This window comes from Rhinoraja longicauda, chromosome 3 (assembly GCF_053455715.1).
Source record: "Rhinoraja longicauda isolate Sanriku21f chromosome 3, sRhiLon1.1, whole genome shotgun sequence".
Classification (NCBI taxonomy): Eukaryota; Metazoa; Chordata; class Chondrichthyes; order Rajiformes; family Arhynchobatidae; genus Rhinoraja; species Rhinoraja longicauda.
In genome coordinates this window covers 75048887-75075096 of record NC_135955.1, presented here as the reverse complement: position 1 = coordinate 75075096, position 26210 = coordinate 75048887, and the positions used below count along the sequence as shown (strand labels likewise).

The 26210-nt window shown below is 41.0% G+C and overlaps 1 protein-coding gene across 4 annotated transcripts in view; it reads right to left on the bottom strand.

Moving 5' to 3' along the window:
* The window catches only part of chd1 (chromodomain helicase DNA binding protein 1), a 129393-nt gene that overhangs the window by 27246 nt on the left and 75937 nt on the right, over positions 1 to 26210 (bottom strand). For all 4 annotated transcript variants that reach the window (XM_078396434.1, XM_078396437.1, XM_078396436.1 and 1 more), the window contains 11 exons: positions 25653 to 25724; positions 22516 to 22665; positions 20557 to 20705; positions 15300 to 15396; positions 14257 to 14352; positions 13593 to 13760; positions 10319 to 10476; positions 8435 to 8476; positions 8152 to 8279; positions 6425 to 6563; positions 1175 to 1325 (listed from right to left, as the gene is read on the bottom strand). In XM_078396434.1, the coding sequence (XP_078252560.1) occupies positions 1175 to 1325; positions 6425 to 6563; positions 8152 to 8279; positions 8435 to 8476; positions 10319 to 10476; positions 13593 to 13760; positions 14257 to 14352; positions 15300 to 15396; positions 20557 to 20705; positions 22516 to 22665; positions 25653 to 25724 (1350 nt within the window). The remainder of the gene's footprint in view (positions 1 to 1174; positions 1326 to 6424; positions 6564 to 8151; positions 8280 to 8434; positions 8477 to 10318; positions 10477 to 13592; positions 13761 to 14256; positions 14353 to 15299; positions 15397 to 20556; positions 20706 to 22515; positions 22666 to 25652; positions 25725 to 26210) is intronic.

Sequence of the window (26210 nt, the reverse complement as noted above, 5' to 3'; positions counted from 1 at the left end):
GTTCTGGTTGCCCAGCTATAAGAGAGATGCGATTAGGTTTGAAAGGTTGCAGAAGAGGTTCATCGAAATGTTCTCTGGGCTTGCAGGCTTGATTACTAGGGAGAGGTTGGTTAGAATGCGACATTTTTCCTTCAGCAAGTAGGAGGCTGAGAGATGACCTTATTGAGGTGTACAAGTTCATGAGGCGTGTGGATGGAGTGAATGCTTGTCTTTTTCCGAGTGTAGAAGATTCCAAAACTAGTGGGCATAGGCTTAAGGTGTGAGGGGAAAGATTTAAAGGGGGCCTCAGGGCAACATCTTCAGTCAACGGATCGTCCTTATCTGACATGAACTGTCAGAGAAAGCTACAGAAGCTGATACAATTCCGAATTTTAAAAGACATTTGTTCAGATAAATGGATAGGAAGGTTTAGAGGACTCTGAGCCAAAAGCCGGTCACCATGAACACGGTGGGTATATTTCCATGCTGTACAGCTCAACGATTTTATAACATTTTACAACGGAAAATAAACGCAGTAGAATTAAAATATCATCCCATTTATATAACTAGTTGAAACTAAGATTCTATTTTTAGGTGATAATTACTGTCCTTCAAAACAATTAAACTCATCTCAAAATGTCACTTGTTTCATCAGAGAAAAGATTTCTTAATTTTCTTTCTACTTCAGTCACTTCTTTTATACTCTTCCTCCAACATATTATTTTCTTATACTACTGGTTGCTCCACTGCGATTTCTAAGGGACTTGACCCGAAACATCACCCATTCCTTCTCTCCCGAGATGCTGCCTGACCTGCTGAGTTACTCCAGCATTTTGTGAATAAATACCTTCGATTTGTACCAGCATCTGCAGTTATTTTCTTATACTACTTGTTGCTCCACTGCGATTTCTAAGGGTCTCGACCCGAAACGTCACCCATTCCTTCTCTCCCGAGATGCTGCCTGACCTGCTGAGTTACTCGAGCATTTTGTGAATAAATTCCTTTATAGAATTGCTTTCCCCAACTGGCCTGGGTATAAATAATCTTATGCTATAAAAATGAATTTAACAACAAAATTTAGAAGTTGTGTCCCTTGTCCTACTGCCCCCACCAGTACCCAGGCAGAGAAAAATGTGATTTGAATAGATACCACACGGAATTCAAAATCAGTCTGTTTTCAACAACAATCTTGTACCTTGTGCGTTAAATTGAGGTCAGGATCCATTTTAATCATTTCCCAGCTGCCATATCCATATTCATAGATGCCTATTAAAAGATTGGAGTCATCTTCCTTGTTCCATTCCACATCAAAATGGGCGGCTTTCGTATGACATGGGATGGTATACCTAAGGTAGAACGTCACATGAAAAGCAAGACATTTAAACAGTGTACTGAGATTACACAATGGGTGATTGACAAATAGATCATCACTTTTTGATTAAATGATTGCAATAATTGTCTGCAGAAAATTGTGTTAGAAACATAGAAAATAGGTGCAGGAGGAGGCCATTTGACCCTTCAAGCCAGCACTGCCATTCATTGTGATCATGGCTGATAATCTACAATCAGTAACCTGTGCCTGCCTTCTCCCCATATCCCTTGATTCCACTCGCCTGAAAGCTCTATCTAACTCTCTTTTAAATTCATCCAGTGAATTGGCCTCCACTGCCTTCTGTGGCAGAGAATTCCACAAATTCACAACTTTCTGGGTGTAAAGGTTTCTTCTCACCTCAGTTTTAAATGGCCTCCCGTTTATTCTTAGACTGTGGCTCCTGGTTCTGGACTCCCCCCAACATTGGGAACATTTTTCCTGCATCTAGATTGTCTGGTCCTTTTATAATTTTATACGTCTCTATAAGATCCCCTCTCATCCTTCTAAACTCCAGTGAATATAAGCCTAGTCTTTCTAATCTTTCCTCATATGACAGTCCCTCCATCCCAGCGATTAACCTCGTGAACATATGCTGCAGTAGCAAGGACGTCCTTCCTCAAATTAGGCGACCGAATCTGCACACAATACTCCAGATGTGGTCTCACCGGGACCCTACACAACTGCAGAAGGACTCCTGTACTCAAATCTCTCGTTATGAAGGCCAACATGCCATTAGCTTTCTTCATTGCCTGCTGCACCTGCACGCTTACTTTCAGTGGCTGGTGTACAAGGACACCAAGGTCTCGTTGTACTTCCCCTTTACCTAATCTGACACCATTGAGATAATAATCTGCCTCCTTATTTTTGCCGCCAAAGTGGATAACCTCGCTTTTCTCTCATTTATACTGCATCTGCCATGCATCTGCCCACTCACTCAACCTGTCCAAGTCACCCTGCAACCTCCCAACATCCTCTTTGCAGTTCACACTGCCACCAGCTTTGTGTCATCCAAAAATTTGCTAGTGTTACTTCTAGTTCCATCATCCAAATCATTAATATGTTATAAATAGTTGCGGCCCCAGCACCGAGCCTTGCGGCACTCCATTCGCCACTGCCTGCGATTCTGAAAAGGACCCGTTTATTCCTACTCTTTGCTTCCTGTCTGCCAACCAATTCTCTAACCATGTCAATACCCTACCCCTAATACCATGTGCTCTAATTTTACTCACCAACCTCCCGTGTGGTACCTTATCAAAGGCTTTCTGAAAGTCTAGATACACTACATCCACTGGCTCTCCTTCATCCATTTTATTTTTATTATTTTTTTTTTACAATAGGTGCAGGAGGAGGCCATTCGGCCCTTCGAGCCATCACCGCCATTCAATGTGATCATGGCTGATCATTCTCAATCAGTACCCCGTTCCTGCCTTCTCCCCATACCCCCTGACTCCGCTATCCTTAAGAGCTCTATCTTGCTCTCTCGTGAATGCATTCAGAGAATTGGCCTCCACTGCCTTCTGAGGCAGAGAATTTACTTGTCACATTCTTCAAAAAATTCCAGAAGATTAGTCAAGGAGGATTTCCCCTTCATAAATCCATGCTGACTTGGACCAATCCTTTTGCCGTTATCCAAATGCGCCGTTATTACCTCTAATAATTGACTCCAGCATCTTCCCCACCATCGATGCCAGCCTAACTGGTCTATAATTCCCCGTTTTCTCTCTCTCACTCCTTTCTTGAAAAGTGGGATAACATTAGCTACCCTCCAATCCACAGGAACTGATCCTGAATCTATTGAACATTGGAAAATGTCACCAATGCGTCCACGATTTCCTGAGCCACTTCCTTGAGTACCCTGGGATGCAGAGCATCAGGCCCTGGGGATTTATCAGCCTTCAGTCCCATCAGTCTACCCAATACTATTTTTCACCTAATGCAAATTTCTTTCAGTTCCTATGTCTCCCTTGATCCTCTGTCCACTAGTACATCTGGGAGATTGTTTATGTCTTCCTTAGTGAAGACAGATCCGAAGTACCTGTTCAACTCTTCCGCCATTTCCTTGTTACACATAATAATTTCACCTGTTTCTGCCTTCAAGGGACCCACATTTGTCTACACTAATCTTTTTTCTTAACATACTTAAAGAAGCTTTTACTGTCCTTCTTTATATTCTTGGCCAGCTTCGCTTCGTACCTCATCTTTTCAGCCCGTATTGCCATTTTTTGCTATCTTCTGTTGTCCTTTGAAAGTTGCCCACTCATCTGGCTTCCCGCTACTCTTTGCTATCTTACACATCTTTTCTTTTAGTTTTATTCCATCTCTAACTTCCCTTGTCAGCCACGGTTGCCTCCTACTCCCCTTAGAATCTTTCTTCCTCTGGAATGAAATGGTCCTGCACCTTCTGGATTATGCCCAGAAATCCCTGCCATTGCTGTTCCACCGTCATTCCTACTAGAATCCTTTTCCATTCGACCTTAGCCAGCTCCTCTCTCATGCCTTCATAATCCCCTTTGTTCAACTGCAACACTGACATTCCTGGTTTTACCTTCTTCCTCTCAAATTGCAGATTAAAACTAATCATATTATGGTCACTACCTCCAAGCGGTTCCTTTACCTCGAGTTCCCTTATTAAATCTGGTTCATTGGACAATACTAAAGCCAGAATTGCCTTCTCTCTGGTAGGCTCAGTACAAGCTGCTCTAAGAATCCATCTCGGAGGCACTCCGTTTCTTGGGGTCCAGAACTAACCTGATTTTCCCAGTCTACCTGCATATTGAAATCACCCATATCTACAGTGCCATTACCTTTATTACATGCCAATTTTAACTCCTGCTGCAACTTATACCCTATATCCAGGCTACTGTTTGGGGGTTTGTAGATAACTTCCATTAGTGTCTTCTTATCTTTACAATTCCCCAACTCTATCCACAGTGACTCAACATCGTCAGTCCCAATGTCACTCCTCGCAAGGGACTGAATTCCATCCCTCACCAAGAGCTACCCCACCTGCTCTGCCCACATGCCTGTCCTTTCTATAGGACGTATAACCCTGAAGATTCAGTTCCCAGTCCTGATCCTTCTGCAGCCACGTCTCTGCAATCCACACAATGTCATACCTACCAATCTCTAACTGAGCCTCAAGCTCATCCACTTTACTTCTTATACTTTGTGCATTCATGTAGAGTGCTTTTAATCCTTCGCTCATCTCAGCTTCCACATCGATTCCTATTACACTTGGCCATTCTCTCCTATTGCTTCGTGAGTTTTGTGTCCCGTTAATTCTGGGGTGTTTCTTAATTATTCCTATACTCTTTCCCTTTAACTCCATCCTTGTATATCCTATTTGAACCCCCCCCCCCCAACTATTTCTCTCTGAAGTGCCAAATAACTTACAAGCCGAAATAAGCATCAAATCTACATTTTATTATTCTGTTTATGAAAGCCAGAAACAATTATTCATATGCATGGGTTGTGACCAGGGGACATTTCAGGCTTTACGATGCATTTTCCCAAAATATTAATGAAACAGATAATGGAGATTTAACTTACTACTCATTCATTTTTCTGTGTTCCTGGCTCTGTGCTTGACACTGACGGGGCTCCCATTCATTGATGCCCTGAAAGACTGTTGGACCTACTCTCAAAAACATGCATCTACACCATTGTTGCTATTATGTTCTAGCATTTTAGATTTTGCACAACAATGAAGAAATGTTGGATGCCAGAGAGACAAAGGAATTCTCACATTAAAAATCTTCATATCTTTCTCACCTGACAGAAAAGGCTACCCTGAAGAGGCTTCCCAACAAATATTGTGGTGTTTTTTCAAATTGTGCAATCCTAGTGGTCCCTCAATTTGAGATACATCTTACACTTTAAGCCCATGCTATTCAAAGGAAAATATAGTTTGGAGCAAAATATGGTACAATGGTAGTGGTCGGGAGGCATTGGTGAATAGAAAGCTATGTTACTCTGCTGAGCCCTGTTTTAGATCCCTTGCTGTTATGGTGTGTAACAATGATTTGGAAATAAACGCACAGACAATTATCAAATTTACAGAAGATTCCTGAATTATTGGTGTCATTAACAATGAGAAAAAAAGTTTACAGCTGCAGAGAAATAATCCAGGAGCAGAAGAATGGTACATGGTATTCAATACATAGAAAGAAATATGAGTCGGTGCATTTTAGGAAGGCAAACAGGGTGAAGGGTCTCGACTTCAAATGTCACCCATTCCTCTCCATAGATGCTGCCTGTCCTGCTGAGTTACTCCAGCATTTTGTGTCTATCTCCAATATGATGCATGTTAGGTGCTACCATACCAAATAGCTAGGAAACAGAGGGGTCTTGGATTGCATGTCCTAAGATCCACGAGGCTGAAGGGATAGGAAAATAAGCCAGAAACGGTGCAAGGAATATTTTCTTTTATTGACTCGAGGACCAAAATACAAGGGCAAAGGAGATCTGAAGGTGTTGTCAGGGCTGGTGAATATTAGGAGATTAAGTAGCTTACTTAGGAACCATGGAGATTGACGATAGATTTAATTAAGATGTACAAAAATTATGAGAGCCCCATTATCGCGGTGAATGAGGACCATAGAGTCATAGAGTGGTACAATGAGGAAACAGGCCCTTCGGCCCAACTTGCCCACACCGGCCAACAATGGCCCAGCAACACTAGTCCCACCTGCCCTTGTATGGTCCATATCCCACCAACCCAGTCCAGTCCATGTACCTGTCTAGCTGTTTCTTAAATATTGGGATAGTCCCTGCCACCATCCTTTGTGTGAAAAGGTTACTCCTCGGATTCCTATTAAATCTTTTCCCCTTCACCTTGAACTTATGTCCTCTGGTCCTCAATTCCCCCACACTGGGCAAGAGACTGTGCATCGACCCGATCTATTCCTCTCATGATTTTGGACACCTCTATAAGATTACCAAATGAGCATTAACATGTTAACATTTTTTCAAGGCAATTTTTTCAAGGATCCGAATCAGAGGCATTCGGAAGCTGCTTGGAAAAGTGAAACATCTATAAATGGAGAGAATAAAATTGATTTATTAAAAACTTACTTCTTCCTATCCTCTGGATCCAGTGGAATGGATTTGTGCAAAGGTGCCAGCTCCTCCTCATGCGCAATAACGAGTTTAGCATTCACTTGAACACCTGAGATGCGGAAGGTAGGTCCTTTCACTTTACCACGTCTGGCAGCTGTTGCAAAAGAAAAATTTCAGAGATGCTATCAAGGCAACGATAGCAGTACAAACATATTAAGTATGTTGTAGTATTTTTTTAAGTCAGATGGGGAGGAGAACAAGGAAAAGTAGAAAGGAGAAAGATATCCCTGATATTTCATGAAATACATTTGGTATGTGGGCATGCACAACATTTACTGCTCATCTCAAGTTGTCTTTCAGTAGGTGGTAGTGAAATGTTCTCATTTTAGGACATAAGTGGTGTTTCTAGCAAATATCTAAATGACTGATGTACATGCCTAAAAGGCTCAATCCCATAACTCTCCCGGCTTCTGGAAAATTGATTTTTCCATTTTAAATATTGGCAAAAAAATAAAATGTTAGAAATGCATTGGATTTTATTGGAAAAGGCACAATTGGAAAAGGTATAAATGTAAAAAGTGAAAATTAAAATTTAGACAAGAATTCAAAACCAGAATCAGCATTAAATCAAGTGAAATCAATGTTTTAAAAGCAAAAGTGCCAAGACAGAGTGCGTACTTATTATAATGAACATCTTGCAGAGAAAGAGCTAGGGGTGGGCAATAATTGGCATTTTATCTAATAATGGACTTTCCTCAACAGTGGTTCACAAAAAGGCATCTATTTTTAAATATCTTTCATAAAACCCACGATATTACAATAATTCCCAACTCACAATAATTCTCAACAATGATACTCCACAAGGTTGCGTCCGCGGCCCTTACTGTACTCTACACCCAAGACTGCATGCACATATTCAGCTCTAACTCAGTTTACAAGTTTGTTGATGACACCGCTGTGGTGGTGAGACGGAGTGCAGGAAGAGAGAGAGCTTAGTAACATGGTGTCAAGACAACAACCTCTCCCTCAAATCCAAACAAGACAAAGGAGCTGGTTTTTGACTTCAGGAAGCATGGTGGAATACATACCCCAATCAGCATTAATGGTGCCAAAGTGGAAAATGTCAAGAGTTTCAAGGACCGAGGCATAAATTTCACCAACAATTTGTCTTGGACCAATCATATTTAAACCACAGCCAAAAAAAGCACACCAGGAGACGAAACAGGTTCAACATGTTTCCAACGATTCGTACCAATTTCTACACATGTACCATAGAAAGCATACTATTGGATTGCATCGCAGGGTTGCATAATAGAGATACAAGAAACTGCAGGTGCTGGAATCTTGAGAAAAATACAATGTGCTATCTATGAAATGTAATCACTACCATTTTGCTCATTCTAAGATACCGCCAACAGCAGTGTGATAAAAACAGGTAAACTACTTCAACAACATTAGTCAAGAATTTGATGATAAAAATTTACCAGGGCAACAGACACACAACAGCGACAATTTCATCACCAGGTGGGCAAATTAAAGTTTGATTTAACAACCTCTATAAAGCAGACAGCGCTCCCCCACAATTGTAGCAAAGTGCTAACTGAACTTTTGAACTTGTGTCTCTGCTGTGAATCTTAAACTCACAATCTTTTCAATCAGAGCCATTGCAAATATTTATACCTTGTTCACATTTACCATAATGGTCCACCATCCTATCCACTTAAATCGGGATTTATGTATACCTGTCTTCTCCTGTCCAGTGATCTCCCGCAGAGCTTTAATGCAACCGTTATGCACCATCTCCCCCAATCGCCTGAGATCTACTTCTGATTTATCGACCAGTTCAGCATCACGAGCAATTGCTTCTAGCCTAAAGTACAAGATCCAACATGTTAAAATGCAGCAGTTTTAACTATACTTTGCAAATATTATATGAGCACAAGTACTATGCAATGAACTTGAAATGTAAAACCTGGTTTTACTGCTTATTTTCTACTTTAAATTGCACACTAACAGGTACCATACCTATCCAGAGGTCCGCCAAACTTCTTGTAGCTCTTGATAAACCTAGCAGAAATAAAATAGTTTTACTAAACTAACAATTGCATGGAATGTGAACCAATGGTTCACCATCGACCCTTTACAAGAGACCCAAATGAGTACAAATCTTGAATTGTGATTCATGTGGTACTTCAAGGTATTAAAATTACATTCAATGTGCTTACACAGCATTCCAATTACTGTTTGCAGGTGTTTTGTATCAGTAATTTTTCAACTATTACTCGAAGACTTCTTATTGTGTCACTCAATAAATCATGTGTGGGTTAATTAAATAATGTTATACAAAATATATTGCAATACAGTAAACCCTCATTTTAACAAACTTCTTTATAACGGATTTTGGTTACAGCAGACTAAATCTATCATAGGAAGAATCTGTTGTTTCACAGAATGACCACAAGGTGGAGGGAGCGAATGGTGTTTTTGAACCACTTTAGCTTAGTTTAGTTTAGAGATGCAGTGTGGAAACACCGAATTCATGCCGCCCAGCAATCACCCATACACTATCCTATACACTAGGGACAATTCAGTGTAGGATAGAACTACCACAGTGGTTCTATCTTTCCTCCCGCATAACTACCTTAATGGTTTTACCTTTCCTCCCACATTGGAAAGACAAATACATTGTGAGAGCGTGGGTTGCTCCCAGGCGCCATGGTGCGCCCCCCGTCCCCACAAAGACGTGCAGGCCTGCAGCAGAACTGACCTCCACGAACCGCCAGCAGAGCTGCACCTCACAGTGTCACAGATCCGGGCCTGACCGATGCCCCACCTCCACCAGTGCTTCGTCATATCAACTCCACATGACAGTGTGTCGGATAGAACCAGTTCACCCAGAGAAAACCCATGCTGCCACAGGGAGCACCCAAGGCCAGGATCAAACCTAGGCCCCTGGCACAGTGAGGCAGAAACTCCACCGGTAACTCACAGAAGCCAACCAAAGCCAAAAACCCACACGTCTCCACAAAACGAGAGGTAACTCATGCTCCTGCAGGGAGCACCCACGGTCAAGATCAACCAGTGTCTCTGGCGCTTTAAGCTAGCAACTCTGTTTTGGCGACACGGTGGCGCAGTGGTAGTGCTACCTCAACAGCGCTTGGTGCGCCGGAGAACCGGGTTCGATCCCGACTACAGGTGCTGTCTGTATGGAGTTTGTATGTTCTCCCCGTGATTTTTCTCAGAGATCTTAGCTATCCTCCCACACTCCAAAGACGTACAGGTTTGTAGGTTAATTGGCTTGTTTAAAGTGTACCTAGTGTGTGTTGGGTAGTGTTAATGTGCAGGGATCGTTGGTCGGCACGGACCCGATGGGCCGAAGGGCCTGTTTCCGTGCTGTATCTCTAAAATGAACAATAGTGCTGCACATATTAACCCCCTTATTCGGTTACAGTGGATAATCAGTAACAACAGATACCATGTCCCCCCACGCCATGTGGTCCATTATAGCGAGGGTTTACTGTGGTGTTATATCATGTATTTCACAATGTACTGTCAAAGGAAAATGTTGCCTTTTATTCTTAATTACTTTTAAAAACAGACATATTTAGGAATCAATTGTTGTTGGTCCAGGAAATTTCATAAACTGAAATGTTCTTTTGCCTTTCAGGTTAGCTGTGTGGAGTAATTTAGATCATATGCCCTTCAACAAAATGAGATTCAGGGCACACAAGGAAAATCATTTTTCATGCATTAAATATAGATATGTACTTGAGCAAGCCTCCAAACTATTAATATTTTATGAAAGGATCTTTGGAGTTTAGTAGATAAATGTAATTATTGTGACATTGGATGAAAAAGAAAAAGCAGTTTTATTGTGCTCATCAATCTGATCTATATTTAAAAGCGTACCTTCGAATCTCGGCATCACTAAATCCCTTAATATTTTCACGAGGAATTGTCCGAGGTCTCCCCCGCTTTTTGGGACGTTTCCCATCAGAAACGGAATCGCTGTCAGAATCTGAGGATCGCCGCCTTCTTCGCCTCCCTTCACTTCCATTGAAACTTATCTGAAGTAAAAAGAGAGCATGAATAAAATTAAATGTCACATGCAATTTTATCGAATATAAAGTTCCTTTCAGCGACGCTATAAATTACAGAACTGGAAATATGCATAAAAAAGGAAGCTGCTTTTCCAGTTCATAAATAAGCCACAGAAAAGCTTTGGAGTATCATTTGGCTCTTTGTTTAAGACTGTATGAATAAATGATGAAAAGAACTAAGTTTGTAATACATCAGCAGCTCCTGCAATACATTTCATCATGACTGGAGTGTGCATTAAATATGAAGTTTCATTTTGGAGAATTTACTGCAATCAGAAAAGACACTACTGCAAAAAATTGGTATGAATACTCATTTTAGTTAGATATACCAGTTCAGATTATTCCAATTTATTTCGCTCATCACCCTGATCAGTTTCTGCTTATGTGCTAAAATATTTAGGAGATGTTGCCATCTAGTGGGTTAAAATACAATCTGCAAATATGAACCTCATAGATTCCCTGACCCATAGGCAGTAATCAGCACTTAATTGAAAAGTGTACAAGGATGTCAGCCAGCAGTAATTGTTGAGACCACTCCCGTTTTTGCTACATACAACCTGGACTATAGTAAACAGGGCATAACTTTGAAGTCTGCAGATATGAACAACAGAATCATCAATAGTGAGAAAGAAACAGACTTCCTGAGGAAACAGACTGGTAAAACAGGCAAGCATGCTACAGATGCAATTTAATATGATATGTCACTTCCAGGAAGAATAATCAAAGATTGAAGGACACAGAATGTTTACTAGATTGAAGAATGCCTACGAGATGGTTTCTTTGAGCAGTTTGTCGTCGAGCCTACAAGGGAAAATGCAATTTTGGGTGTATTGAACCGGATTTGATTAGGGAGCTTTAAGAGCCTGTCCCAATTACACGATTTTTAAGGCGACTGTCAAAGTCGTAGCAGATCGCCAAAATTCCCAACGACAATGACCATGTCAGGTCGATACAAGTTACTTTTTTTTGAGAAACTAGCACCTAGCTAAGAGATTACACCGCCTTCAGAAACATCGCAAAATTCCCATGCTTACCTGAACGTCAAACTGTCGCTTCCAATCTACCTGTCAAATGTCCTGACGGTAAATAAATTGGTTAAACAAAACTATCTTCTGGTATCTTCACATGTCTTTTCTTAATTTAATATTACGTGTTTCTAAGTGCATCTACGACAAGGGTTTTTCAGTGAACCTCCAGCAGAACCAATGCGTTCCCGTGGGAGACTTGGGATCTGGTTTTAATGTGACTTCCGGGACTTTTCCGAAAGACAGCGAGAACCCGACTGCCAATACTGTTGTCCCCACTGTCTTTGTATCAGCCTCCCGGGTATCAACATCTTTTATTTATCCAGTCCCACTGAAAATCCCACGGCCACTCTTCCTCCCACTGTTGGGAGATCCGATTCCTTGTAACCTGCTGCAGTCAGGTCGAAGAAAATAGACACTAAAAAGCTGAAGTAACTCAGCGGGACAGGCAACATTTCTGGAGAGAAGGAATGGGTGACGTTTGGGGTCAAAACCCTTTCTTCAGACTGAGAGTCAGGGGAGAGGGGAAACGAGAGATCCCTGGATGTTGGTAAAGGTCTGGCCTTGCTGTCCTTATGGTCAGGTGTCCAAACCCCCTTTAACAGCATCATAGTAACTCCGTTTGTCTTTGTGTTAGTAGTGTATCTTTGTGTGAGCCTTTGCCTTTAAACGTAGTGAAATGCTTGTGTATGTGTTTGCTTCATTGATCAAAATAAATTAATGAAAAGAGTTCTCAGAGTGCAGTGCCTGTGTCAGCGTTTTATTTCATTGGTCAAAATGAATGAGACTAGAATCTTTGAATGAGATGTCATGATAAAGTACTTAGAAACACAATAAATTCAGACTCTAATTTTTTTTTTAAATCACCAAAATCAACTTTATTACGCCAAACTATATTCCTATGAAAGATGGATAACTGCATGCCAAAATCTTTTTTTTTTTAAAACGAACACTTCAAACGATTACAAAATATGCCTAAAATTTTCACTGGCCGGACCTTGCTGTCGGTTTGTTCAAGTGTCCACCCACCTTTGACAGCATCGCGGTCTCCGCCCCCATTCCACACCTGGCTGTTGCAGCTGCACTTCTGTCAGCAGTCAAAACGGGTTTTGACAGTTCCTGTCGGACCTTGTCTTCCCCTGATCCCGGTACCTGTCTCCGGTTGACGTTGGTACTCGACAATGAAATTCATCCGTCCTCAGTACCGGCGACAACCTAGCAAACCGGGGGACAGCATGCGACAGCACCCGCAATAAGCTACAATACCTGGCGACAAGCCTGCTGTCGCCAAGAACTTTCTAGCAGGTATATTTTTCCGCAACGCGCCGAGATCCGCTACGATTCATTGAAGACTCCTCACAATCATGCCTGCGACACCTCGGCGAACGCTCGGCGACAGCCTAGTCGCCGGTAGTCGCCTTAAAATCGCCTAAGTGGGACAGGCCCTTAAGGAAAATGGCAGAAGGCAAAGAATGGGAATAAAGGATTTGTTTTTGATTGGCTGCCACTAACTAATGGTGTTCCACAGGGGGTCAGTGTTGGGTCTGCTACTTTTCACATTGTGTATTAATGACTTGGATGATGGAATTAATGGCTTTGCGCCCATCTTTGCAGTTCGTTTTTTGCTCAACATTCCAATAACTGTAGTCTCTTATCACTTTTTCTGTTCTATATCATTATACAATTTTAAGTGAGATTGCTCTTGTTAGATATCAATAAGGCAATGGCAATTATTGGCACTTGTATCTAGAGGTCCTTTGGCTGTGAATATGTGAAAATTAGTTATTGGTTAAATCATATACCCAATTCACTCCAACAAGGTGCAAATCCTGTCGATATTTGCATTGTAATACCAAATGCAAATTTGTAATTTTAGACTATACTACACTTGTATATGATAACGTTCAGTCTTTCACACTGTGTGATAAACAGGGTAGCAGCAAATTGTTGAGCCGCACGTTTGCAAACCCAAAGGGTCAACTTTATGGGAATACCATAAAATTGCCATGAAACCTTTATTTCTTGTACTGAATAAAAATTTACATGATAAAAAAATACCTGTTTGGCACAATTGCGCATTCGAGGAAGTAAGTAAATCTCGTCAAGTTCTTTCTGCCTTTCTTCTTCCTCCATCCTTCTCCGTTGTACTTCGGGAATTATGTCATCCCAGTCCCTGATATTGCGCTGAGGCTCAAGATCATCATCCATAGTTGAAAAGTTTGCCACCTATGGTAAAAAGGAATTTTCATAAAACTATGTACAAGAGCACAAGTAAAATTAAAAATAAAACAGTGATTCTTATGTTCATTCTGTTCATTGTATAGCACAGGAGGATTATTAGCGGATGCATTTTCCTTTCTCTTCACAGAACCAACCCATTCTATTGACATCTAGGCAAACTTGTTTCTCCATAAATTTCTAGGTATCTTGTCCCTAGTGGGATGACATTAACTCTTACTCTCACCAGAGGTGCTAATTGATCTTCTATTGCCATGATTTTATTTTAGATATTCAATATTTGCAGCATTTGCTTTAAATAAATTACTCGTGACTCTCCGTTTTCTAGAACTATATATTTATGAAATTCTGCAATAGTTCTTGTCTTACTGTTTAGCTGGGTGATCTCTTTTGATAAATAACACTCAGTCCCACAAGCATTAAATGTATCTAAAAAATAGTCAGCAAATGCAACTATATATAATAAACAGAAGCTCCTCTACACCTTGAACTGGGATAGCAGCTCCTCTCCCACAGTAGTAGGTCCAGCTTCATTCTCATGAGTTTCAGCACGGCAAAGAATTTCATCAATATCCATTTCCTGCAAATAAAATGTACATACATTTACAATTAGATTTTGCAATGTGTTCCTTCTGCATATTAAATATCATTAATATATTGTTACATACTTATGAACACTTCAGCTAAGCTTTCATTCAACATCCTTACAGCAAATCATAGGAGACAAAAATGTTGTGGAAGATTAACAGGACTGAATTACTGGAGAAACAAGCCTAGATCCAGGGAAATTTCAAGTAAAATAAACTCCTCCTGCTTCTGTTTAACTTTACCTCAGCAATCTGAAACTTGAGCTAGATTTTCTTCTATTTTGTTTTTACTTTTAGCATTTACTGACTCCACTTTGGCAACCAAATTTATTGCACCCAGAAAACTGTCTTCTCAAAAGAGAACGCTTTTCTGACGCACCTGGCTGCAATGGCCATAATGAGCAGCGCCTGACCCATGAAGTAGAAACTTTTCTACAAAAGGCAAGTAGGATGGTCAAGGAAATATATTCATTGGCGACAATGGGGTTCTTGATTCCACAATACAATCCAGTAACTCTTGGGTAGCAGAGCAGGCTTGATAACAAATCCTCGTCTGCAGTCATCCTGCTTAAGAACAAGTCATCAACCAAGCTTACGATAACATTCAAAAACAAATTGAGCAAAAACTAGGAAATGTGCAAACTCTGAAAGAGAACAAATCAGGCATTTTTGCTAACCAGCATCATTGTTGATTACAGAGAACTTGTGTAATATCCTTGAGCTAGTATGTGAACCACAAAATATTTACTTCATTCTTTTCAGCACTGGTGATAGCATCCTTCTGCTGGCCAAAAGTCAAATTCTGAAAGGAAAGAATGACCACTGCGAGAACGATGATCTCCGAGACTACCTATTTATGACCTGGCGATGTATCAAAAGTCTCCTTGAATTTATAGCAACAAACTGGAACATTTCAAGGGTACACTAATGATTTATCTACCTGGGGTTCTTGTTCCTCTCCTTCTGGTTCTTTGAAGAGCTCCTCGGCTCCAAACTTCAAAATAGCTGCCAGTTCTTCTTTATTAAAAGGTGTTGAACTGGAATAAGAGAAATTTCACAGTCCATACATAAACATGCGAGATTGAAAATACAATTCTAGAACATAATCTACAACATTATTTTTGCTTCACAGCTACTGGTATGATTTTATATGTTTCTATAAGATCCCCTCTCATCCTTCTAAATTCCAGTGCATACAAGCCCAGTCGCTCCATTCTTTCTCCATATGACAGTCCTGCCACAATGACTACATCTGCAAAGATGGTGTCTGCTCACTAAAAATTCATGAGCACATATTTGCATTGATATTTCTTATTGTATTTATGAAAAAATGACCATTCTCAATCAATAGTTTAAAAGAAACATTTTTTTTGTGCCTTACAATTTTTTTTAAACAAACTTTTTCTGGGAACTATAGGCCAGTGAGCTTAACATCTGTAGTTGGAAAGTTACTAGAGTATTCTGAGGGGTAGGATATACAGGCATTTAGATGGACATGGGCTGATTAGGGATAGTGAGCATGGGTTTGTACGTGGGAGGTCAGTCTCACAAATCTGATTGAGATTTTTGAAGATATGACCAAAAAGACCAATGAGGGCAGAGCTGTAGATTTTGTATATATGGACTTCAGCAATGCATTCGACAAGGTTCCTCGTGGTTGGCTGCTTTGGACAGTTAGATTGGCTATTCCGAGCATGCTAATGGCTAATGTACGCTCACTGGACAATAAAATGGACACTATAAGACTTCTCCGGTCGACCCAGCGTGAGGTGAGGGAATGCTGTGTTTACGTTTTTACGGAAACATGGCTTAATGACAACATCCCGGACTCCGCTGTTCAGCTCGACCGGCTAACATGCTACCGATCGGACAGAGCTACGGTTAGCGGGGGGAAGACTCGCGGCGGCGGTGTGATTGTTTACATCAGTGATGCTTGGTGTCGGGACGCTGTGTTGGTCTACAAACACTGTTCACCGCTGGCGGAGTTTATGGTTGTGAAGTGCCGACCTTTCTACCTCCCGAGGGAGCTAACAGCTATCCTGTTAGTCGCTGTTTACATCCCTCCCAGTTCCAACAACAAGGACAGAGAGGAGGCACTCTGCGAACTGTACCGGGCCATCTCTGAGCAGCAGACAGCACACCCAGATGGCTTTCTCATCGTAGCTGGGGACTTCAACCATGCTAACCTAAAAACTGTCATGCCCAAAGTATACCAGCATGTTGATTTCCCAACACGAGAAAACAACACCTTGGACCTTGTCTACACGACCATCAAAGGCGCATACAAGGCTTCCCCCCTCCCCCACATCGGCTTCTCTGATCACCTCACCGTTCTGCTGAAACCGGCATACAGACCCCGGGTGAAAGTCACCAAACCGGTTTCAAAAGAGGTACGTGTGTGGTCAGAGGACAGCACAGCTGCACTCCAAAACTGCTTTGAGACTACAGACTGGGACATGTTCAAGCAGGCAGCAACATACAACAACACAACCAACATTCAGGAATACACAGAGACAGTTACAGGCTACATCACCAAATGCATTGACGATGTGACCCACACCAGAGCCATCACCATCCGGGCTAACCAGAAGCCATGGCTGACAGGGGAAGTCCATGGGCTGCTGAGGGTCCGCAACGCTGCCTTCAGAGAGGGCAATCCAGCCGGTCTCAGAGCAGCCAGGGCCAACCTTTCCAGTGGCATCAGGAAAGCCAAACAACACTACACCCGGCGCATCACAGCCCACTTCAGTGACAGCAGAGACACACGGAGCCTGTGGAAGGGTATTAGGACTATCACGGACTACAAACCCTTACCACAGACCTGTGACAGTGACACCTCTCTCTTGAACGACCTCAACGGCTTCTTCGCACGCTTTGAAGCACAGAGCAACACACCTGCGCAGAAAACAACTCCCCCCCCCCCCAACGACCAGGCTATTTGTCTGTCTCCAGGCAGTGTGAGGAGCACACTGTTAAGGATTAACACCCGGAAAGCTTCTGGACCTGACAACATTCCTGGTCGTGTGCTAAAAGACTGCGCAGCTGAGCTCACAGATGTCCTCACAGACATCTTCAACATCTCCCTGAGCCAGGCTGTTGTTCCCTTGTGCTTCAAAGAAACCACCATCATACCTGTGCCCAAGAAGTCTTCTCCATCCTGCTTCAACGACTACCGCCCTGTAGCGCTGACTTCAACCATCATGAAGTGCTTCGAGAGGCTGGTCATGAAGCAGATCAGATCCAACCTCCCCCCCTCCCTGGACCCGTTTCAGTTTGCATATCGAGCTAAGCGGTCCACTGAGGATGCCATCTCCTCTGCTCTACACCCAGCCCTCACCCACTTGGACACTAAAAACTCATATGTTAGGATGCTGTTCATAGACTTTAGCTCAGCATTCAACACCATCATCCCCCAGCAGCTGGTTTGTAAACTAACAAATCTGGGCCTCAGTCCCCTTCTCTGCAACTGGCTGCTGGACTTCCTCACTGCCAGACCCCAGTCCGTACGGGTCGGCAGCAACACATCGGACACCATCACGCTGAGTACGGGTGCCCCACAAGGATGTGTGCTAAGCCCCCTGCTCTTCACCTTGCTGACCCACGACTGCACACCCACCTACAGCTCCAACCACTTCGTCAAGTTTGCGGATGACACAACAGTGGTGGGTCTCATCAGCAACAAAGACGAGACCCACTACAGGAAGGAGGTGGACCAGCTGGCCGCGTGGTGCACAGACAACAATCTCTTCCTGAATGTGGAGAAAACAAAGGAGATTGTTGTCGACTTCAGGAGAACGCACACCCAACACCCCCACCCACTGACCATCAATGGTGCTGCTGTGGAGCAGGTGAGCAGCACCAAATTCCTGGGGGTGAACATCACCGAGGATCTCTCCTGGAGCAACAACATCACGTCCATCGCCAAGAAAGCCCAGCAGCGCCTCTACTTCCTCCGCAAACTGAAGAGAGCGGGAGCCCCCACACCCATCATGTACACTTTTTACCGAGGCGCCATCGAGAGCATCCTCAGCAGCTGCATCACTGTGTGGTTCGGCAGCTGCACAGCCTCCAGCCGCAAGACCCTGCAGCGCATAGTGAACACTGCTGAGAGGATCACTGGCGCCTCACTCCCAACACCCTTTACACCACCCGCCTCACCCGCAAAGCATTGAGCATTGTGGGTGACCCCTCCCACCCCTCCAACAGCCTCTTCACCCTCCTGCCTTCAGGGAGAAGGTTTCGCAGCCTGAGGTCAAGCACCACCCGACTAAAGAACAGTTTTTTCCACCAGGCTGTCAGGATGCTGAACTCTCTCCCCTCCCTTCCTCCTCTCTCCCCTGCCCCTATTGGACCTGGACTTTAACACCCCACACACACGCACATCCAGCACCAGACACTTTTTAAAAACAATTTTAACGCATTTGAAGTGACTATATTTTATATTTTATGTTGATTGTTGTTTGCTGTGCCTTTTTAATTTTAACTTAGTTTTATGCACTTTGTTCCTCGGGATTGTGGGAAACGGTATTTCGATTTTCTGTCTGTGTAAACTGGCTGAGGATTGACAATAAAATTGACTTTGACTTTGACTTTGACTAGATTGCATGGGCTCCATGGAGGGATAGCTGAATGGATAGAAAATTTGCTTCATGGAAGGAAACAGAGGGTGATGGTGGACGGTTGCTTCTCGGAATGGAGGCCTGTGACTAGTTGTGTGCCTCAGGGTTCAGTGCTGGGCCCGTTACTGTTTGTCATCTATATCAATAATATGGATGAAAACATACACGACAAGATTATCAACTTAAAACACAAGGACACTTTACAGACAACTGTAACTTTCAATCTTGAGTATTGCACAATACTTATTTTAATGAGATTTGGAAACCTGAAGTAATTTACTAGTCAGAGAAATATTAAATTCCCTAGACTCCTGACATATACTTTTAATTACTTTTGATATTTTCACATTGAATACTAGTGTTCCTGAATTAACATGATTGAATATCTTTTGTTGCACTTTCCTCTCCTAACCTGCGAGATGTGTGTTGTTTTTGACCAGCTAAATAAGCACAGCAGACTCAATACTCCACAGATGTTTCTGGGTTTGAAGGTTTGGATTTTCTTTTGGTTCTGGTTTCTAAACTTTTCAGAAGATTAATGATTTTGCTAAGTACTTCAAACATCAATATAGCATTCAATAATACAGTAAATATTGGAAATACTCAGCAAGTCAAGCAACATTTGGGAAGAGATATGGAGTAAATGCTTGTAGTCAATGATTTTGATAGAGATGGAAGTGAACAAGGAGGAGCAATTTACTTGCACATCTTCCATTTTATAGCACAAGTATTCTTCTATCTATAAATAATCGATTTACTAATTTTCACCATGGCGCCACTGACTATTTGGGGTACATGTCTTTGATTTCCAAAGCAATCTTTTACTATAATTCTGTCACAGGACAATTTTACAAAAATTTGCTGAACAAAACGTTTTCCAAAAATAAATCCCTTTTTATAAAAATCGATGAATGGCTCACTGCATTTACTGCTCACAATGTGATCACCCATTGAGGAGACCAACTGCAGATAGATGACTGCCTCGTCTAATACCTCAATGCAGTCTGCTTCCATGATCCTGATCATCCAGCTGCCTGTTAATTTAATTCTCAATCATTCGGACCTCTGCCTTTGGTCTATTGGCTGTCCCAACAAATTTAATGCAACCTTGAGGAACAAAAAACAAAATTACCCTCCCCAACCCCGAATGGGCACATTATACTTTTCCAAATTAAAAAAAACCAATGGTCAATAATTCAGGATATCTATGGTATTTTACTATTGGATACTATAGGTTCTGAACAAATATTTGTAGATAAAATTGGAAAACCTAATCTTGGAGTGGAACTCCATTCGACTAGTCTAAGAAGCTAAAAAGAATAGATGTGGATTAGGAAGCAGATGTAATGTGTTTGATAGCTTCTTGTATTCTCACTGTACCTTGTTACATGTGACAAAAATAAACTTAATCCACCCATTAGGAATCCTCATCCTTTCTCTATGTATTGTTAGAACACAAGAGACAGTAATAAACACTATAAGGGCAATGAATACAAGAGATGCACCTTCTAACAAACTTTATTTTTTTTAGCTTCTTGTATTATAAAATATGTACTTCTGGAAGATATTGTTACGTACTGCGTAGGATTGGAGCCAGTGTGCAGCACAGTTTTCCCCGTGGTATCCATTCGCTGTATAACAAGGTGATCCAGCACCATCTTCTTCTTTGCTCTTTCAATAATTTCTTCCTCTACTGTTCCCTTTGTAACTAACCGATAAATGTTCACCTAAAAGATGAATCTCAAATATTATTTCCTTGCAAATGAATTCTGAATCAATTTTAAAGACATGAAAGGATTAGAAAAGATCAAAAAAGAATTAGGAAGGCAAAGAAGAACTATAATATTAAATAATCAAGGAGGAAGCAATATAAATAAGTTTTACTAACACATCAATAAATGAAAGGAAGCAAGGGTGGGAACAGTGGCATTAAGGGATGAACGGAATACTAGACAACGATAAGTAGAGGCAGAAGTTTTAAACCATTACTTTGCTTCTGCATTTATCAGGGGAATAGTATGGTGGACCTGATATAAATGATGACATGAATAATATGATAATTACAATTAAAATATAAAGATTAAATAAATTAAACAAGCTCAAAAGAGGATATAGCAACTTAGTCCAAATGAATTGCATTCAGACATTTTAAAAGAATTTAGGAAATAAATAGTCAGGCAAAATAACACATTTAATAATTCATTAAAATAAGGTGGGGAGCTAAAGAGATAACATTTTTTACATTCAAGTGGTCAAAGCATGCCCAGAGAGTGCAGGCCAGGCAGCTTAACACTGGCATAACAAAATAAAGGCATCTCACTAGAGACCAGAATATCTGTAAATGAATAGTCAACATAGATTTCCAAAATAAAAATAGTAATGGAATGGATTGCTATCAGACATCAATTCAGGAAAGTGGAAGCAAAGGTTAGCTATTCACTAACCAGTACCAGGATCACTGCTTTCCACAATTTGCTTTCGATTCTGGAAAGAAAATTACAATTTCTGATTTTTTTTTTTGAGGGTTGAGGAACATGGAGGGGGGAAGATCACCAAAAATCAGAAGAACTGCAAAAATTAACCAGTGGATATTAATAAAATTACTGAATGCGATTACAATTGACAAATAAAGGTGTGTAAAGGGGAGGTCAATTATTACTCAGAACAGTTGGGTGAGGTAGTGGAACAAAGGCATTGTTTAGTACAAAACAAAATGTGGCACAGATAGAAAGCTAGATGAAAAGATAGATCAAGGGCCGGTGTTTATTTCTAGATGGATAGTTTAGAAAGTAAAGTTATGGAATGGCACTGCAGCGGGTGAAGATAAGATTTACAACAATAATATTAGTATAATAAGGTCATAAGTGATAGGAGCAGAATTAGGCCATTCGGCCCACCATTCAATCAAGCCGGATCCATCTCTCTCTCCTAACCCCATTCCCCTACCATAATCCTTGACACCTCTTGACAGGGTATTTCAGGAAAGAATGAACACTACCAGATCTCTTTAGAAATATATAATCTAACGGAGATCTTTAAATTTATAAAAGGGTTAAAATGAGCAGATACATAGCATATAACATGGGATTCCATTGGGAATATTGAAATAAGTCCTTTTCCAATGAATGGTTGGGATTTGGAACTTACTACCCCAGAGAGTGGTTGAAGCATTTAAGAGAAGGCTAACAAGGACGTACAATAGGACGGAATTGCAGAACACTCAGATAGCTCTGGAGGTGAATCAACTGCAGCCAAAACTTTTGAATGGTCATATGGCCCATGTCTTCGTTTTACGTGATGCAAGATTTTAAACCATCTCAGGGGTGACAGATGCAAACAAATCAAAATAGTAATAGTTTAAAAAGCTTCAAAACATATCGCTTTCATTTGAATTTGGAGAAATTATGTGAATGAAAAGTATGCATGTATAACTTTCAGCAGTTAAGAAATTGTATTCAAAATGACTACAGGCCCACAGCATTGCTGACCATGCATGTTAAAATAGTGTACTTTGACCATTAACTGGAAAATAGTTACCTGTTTTTTCTGACCAATTCTATGAGCTCTTGCTTGTGCCTGTAAATCATTCTGTGGATTCCAGTCAGAATCAAAAATAACCACAGTGTCAGCAGATGCCAAGTTTATACCTAATCCTCCCGCTCTGGTTGACAGCAGAAAACAAAAGTCCTGTGATCATAAAGAGCAAATCTTATTATAGATTCTTCACGATACTGCATAAGCCTCTCTCTTAGTAACCACAAGGGAACACTAACTAAATTGATATTTTACTTTCATATTGGTATACCAACTGCAGGATGAATATTCTAATGTTTAATCATTGGTGATGATGTAAAATGAACAATAAATCCTCGTATACAATAATTCAGAAATTTGAGTGCAGACTTGTACAATACTAAAAGTACAATTAACAAACTTGATATTTACTTTAATAGCTCTTGAGAAAGTCTAGTAATGTAAGAAAATAACTGCAGATGCTGGTACAAATCGAAGATATTTATTCACAAAAAGATGGAGTAACTCAGCAGATCAGGCAGCATAAGAAAATAACTGCAGATGCTGGTACAAATCGATTTATTCACAAAATGCTGGAGTCACTCAGCGGGTCATGCAACATCTCGGGAGAGAAGGAATGGGTGACGTTTCGGGTCGAGACCCTTCTTCAGACTGATGTCAGGGGGGCGGGACAAAGGGAGGATATAGGTGGAGACAGGAAGATAGAGGGAGAACTGGGAAGGGGAAGAGAGGGACAGAGGAACTATCTAATTTTGGAGAAGTCACAGAGGGGGAGCAGCGAGAGAGCATATTGCCAAACTCTCGTCGAAGAGAGGAGAACTTCTTCAAAGTGGACATACCTGCAGTCCAGCGGTATGAACATTGACTTCTCCAACTTTAGATAGTTCCTCTGTCCCTCTCTTCCCCTCCCCCTTCCCAGTTCTCCCTCTATCTTCCTGTCTCCACCTATATCCTTCCTTTGTCCCGCCCCCCTGACATCAGTCTGAAGAAGGGTCTCGACCCGAAACGTCACCCATTCCTTCTCTCCTGAGATGCTGCCTGACCTGCTGAGTTACTCCAGCTTTTTGTGAATAAATACCTTGAGAAAGTCTAAGTAATCTCTGAGCAATCTCAGAAATATAGTAGTTGAAGATGAAAAGCATGCAAATTGTATGTTCCTGTTTTTCACGTAAAATATTTGGCCAGGATGTAATTAAAAAGTACTGCTGGTTAACTGGATATTGAGGTAGATTTAATTTAATTAATTTTATTATATTGGAAAAAAAAATCAATAAATGTTGCCACATAATGAGTGGTCAATTAGTTCTTTTTCCTCCACAATTCAAATGTAACAATTATGTCAAACTGCAGAATATCCAAATAAAAATGTTCATCCCAAAATAATGTTCCATTACTTTCTTGCCCTATAATCAAAGATAATTCTAATCTGTAAATGCTGGCATGTATGTACAACTATGAGGGGACTTGATTATTTCTCCTCCCAAAGTTGTTATTTATGGGAAAGCCAATAACCAGCCATAACCAACCAGTTGATAATTATACGCTCTTCACACTATTAACACGACCTCAGTGTGAAGCAGTTTATAATACCACGCAAAGAAACCTAATATGGACTTCCAGAAACAGCTTTGGTAGGATCTGCTGTAGTTCAACAAATTCTGCACTAATTCTGCAGTATTGAGAGCAATTTAGGGCACCATATCGGAGGAAGGATATGCTGGCTCTGGAGGAGGTTGGCAAGAATGATCCCAGGAATGAGTGGGTTAACATACAATGAGCGTTTGTTGGCACTGGGCCTGTACTCGCTGGAGTTTAGAAGAATGAGGGGGGACCTTATTGAAACCTACCAAATAGTGAAAGGCTTGGATAGAGTAAATGTGGGGAGAATGCTTCCACTAATGGGAGAGTCTTAGACTAGAGGTCATAGCCTCAGAATTAAAGGATGTTCCTTTAGGAAGGACATAAGGAGGAATTTCTTTAGTCAAAGGGTGGTGAATCTGTGAAATTCTTCGCCACAGAAGGCTGTGGAGGCCGTCAATGGATTTTTTTTAAGGCAGAGATAGATTATTGATTAGTACGGTTGACAGAGGTTATGGAAGAAGGCAGGAGAATGGGATTAGGAGGAAGATATAGATCAGCCATGGTTGAATGACGGAGTAGACTTGATGGGCCGAATGGCCTAACTCTGCTCCTTATGACCTTAATTGTACCAAAGCATTTTCATTATTTAATCAAATTTTTGTTGCAGTGAAATTGTGCAATTTATCTGCAGATTATGGCAACACTTTTTATTTTGTAAAGAACTCTGGCCAGATATTGCACAAATAAGAAACTCAAAAAGATTTTACTTTACAGTGGACCCGAATAATCTGACAAATCACTAACAATAATTATGCTGGCACACTGAAATCAAGAGATAAAGATAATGAAGGGCTAGAACTTCACAAATATACCAGAACATACCTAATGTATCCATAAATATAAAGGACAGAAAGACAAGAAAACACTGCAATATAAATATAATTAGAATTAATAATACCAGACAAGATCATTTCAGAATTGTGACAAGTTGAGAACATTTTAATTTAAAGCAAATCAAGAATAAACTTATCCATTATCTTTTCTTTTAATCAAAGATGGTGCCAATTTGTAAATGGCTGGCAGAAAATGCAGTGCCTAGATGTACATCATTTGTCTCAAACAATCTGACCATGAATAATTTAGTTTAGTTTAGAGATACAGCGCGGCAATAGGCCCTTCGGCCCACTGGGCCCGTGCCGACCAGCAATCTCCACACATCAACACTATCCTACACCCACTCGGGACAATTTTTACATTTACCAAGCCAATTAACCTACAAACCTGTATGTCTTTGGGGTGTGGGAGGAAACTGAAGATCTTGGAGAAAACCCACGCAGGTAATGGGGAGAATGTAACCCGTAGTCGGATTCGAACCCGGGTCTCCAACACTGCATTTGCTGTAAGGCAGCAACTCTACTGCTGCGCCACCGTGACAGCCCTAACTAGATGATGCAACATTGGCAGAAACATTTGTTGGGGTTCAAGGACTAAATTTCTTTGGTCATTGCCCAATGCACTATCTAGTACACATAAATGTGAAAAACATTCTAGATTCTTACATCTGATGTTTCTGCATTGAAATGGTCCAGGGCTTGCTTCCTCAGTTCTCCCTTAATAGATCCATCTAGTCTCTGCAACAGAAAAAAACAAAACAGTCAAATATATAAATAAAGAAAAAACCTCAGTGTTCTCGGACAATTCAGACAAGAGAACCATAATCAAATGCTATCTCAAATAAAAAGAAATGAGTATTGACATTGGTTATTGTAACATCATACTAAAAGGAAGATGTTCACTTTTTAAATCCTACCCACGAGATAAAGTTAACTATGTAAACAAAGCAAATATTATGAATTTTAATGATGGTTATCTTTGTAAATATGCAAGTGAATCATTTCATCTTGATGAGACAAGAAAACAGACAGCATGGGGACTGGGTTATATTAAATGTGCTTATAAAAATATGTATTCAGAATTTCTTTTGTTTGACCATCACAGAAAGCATGCAAGTGTTAACATTTCCCAGCACTCAGCCTTTTCACAAAGTAATAGGTTTGAGCAGAAAATATTCAAGTCCATTTAACTACTTTTCTATTTAGATGTTAATCGGATGAAGA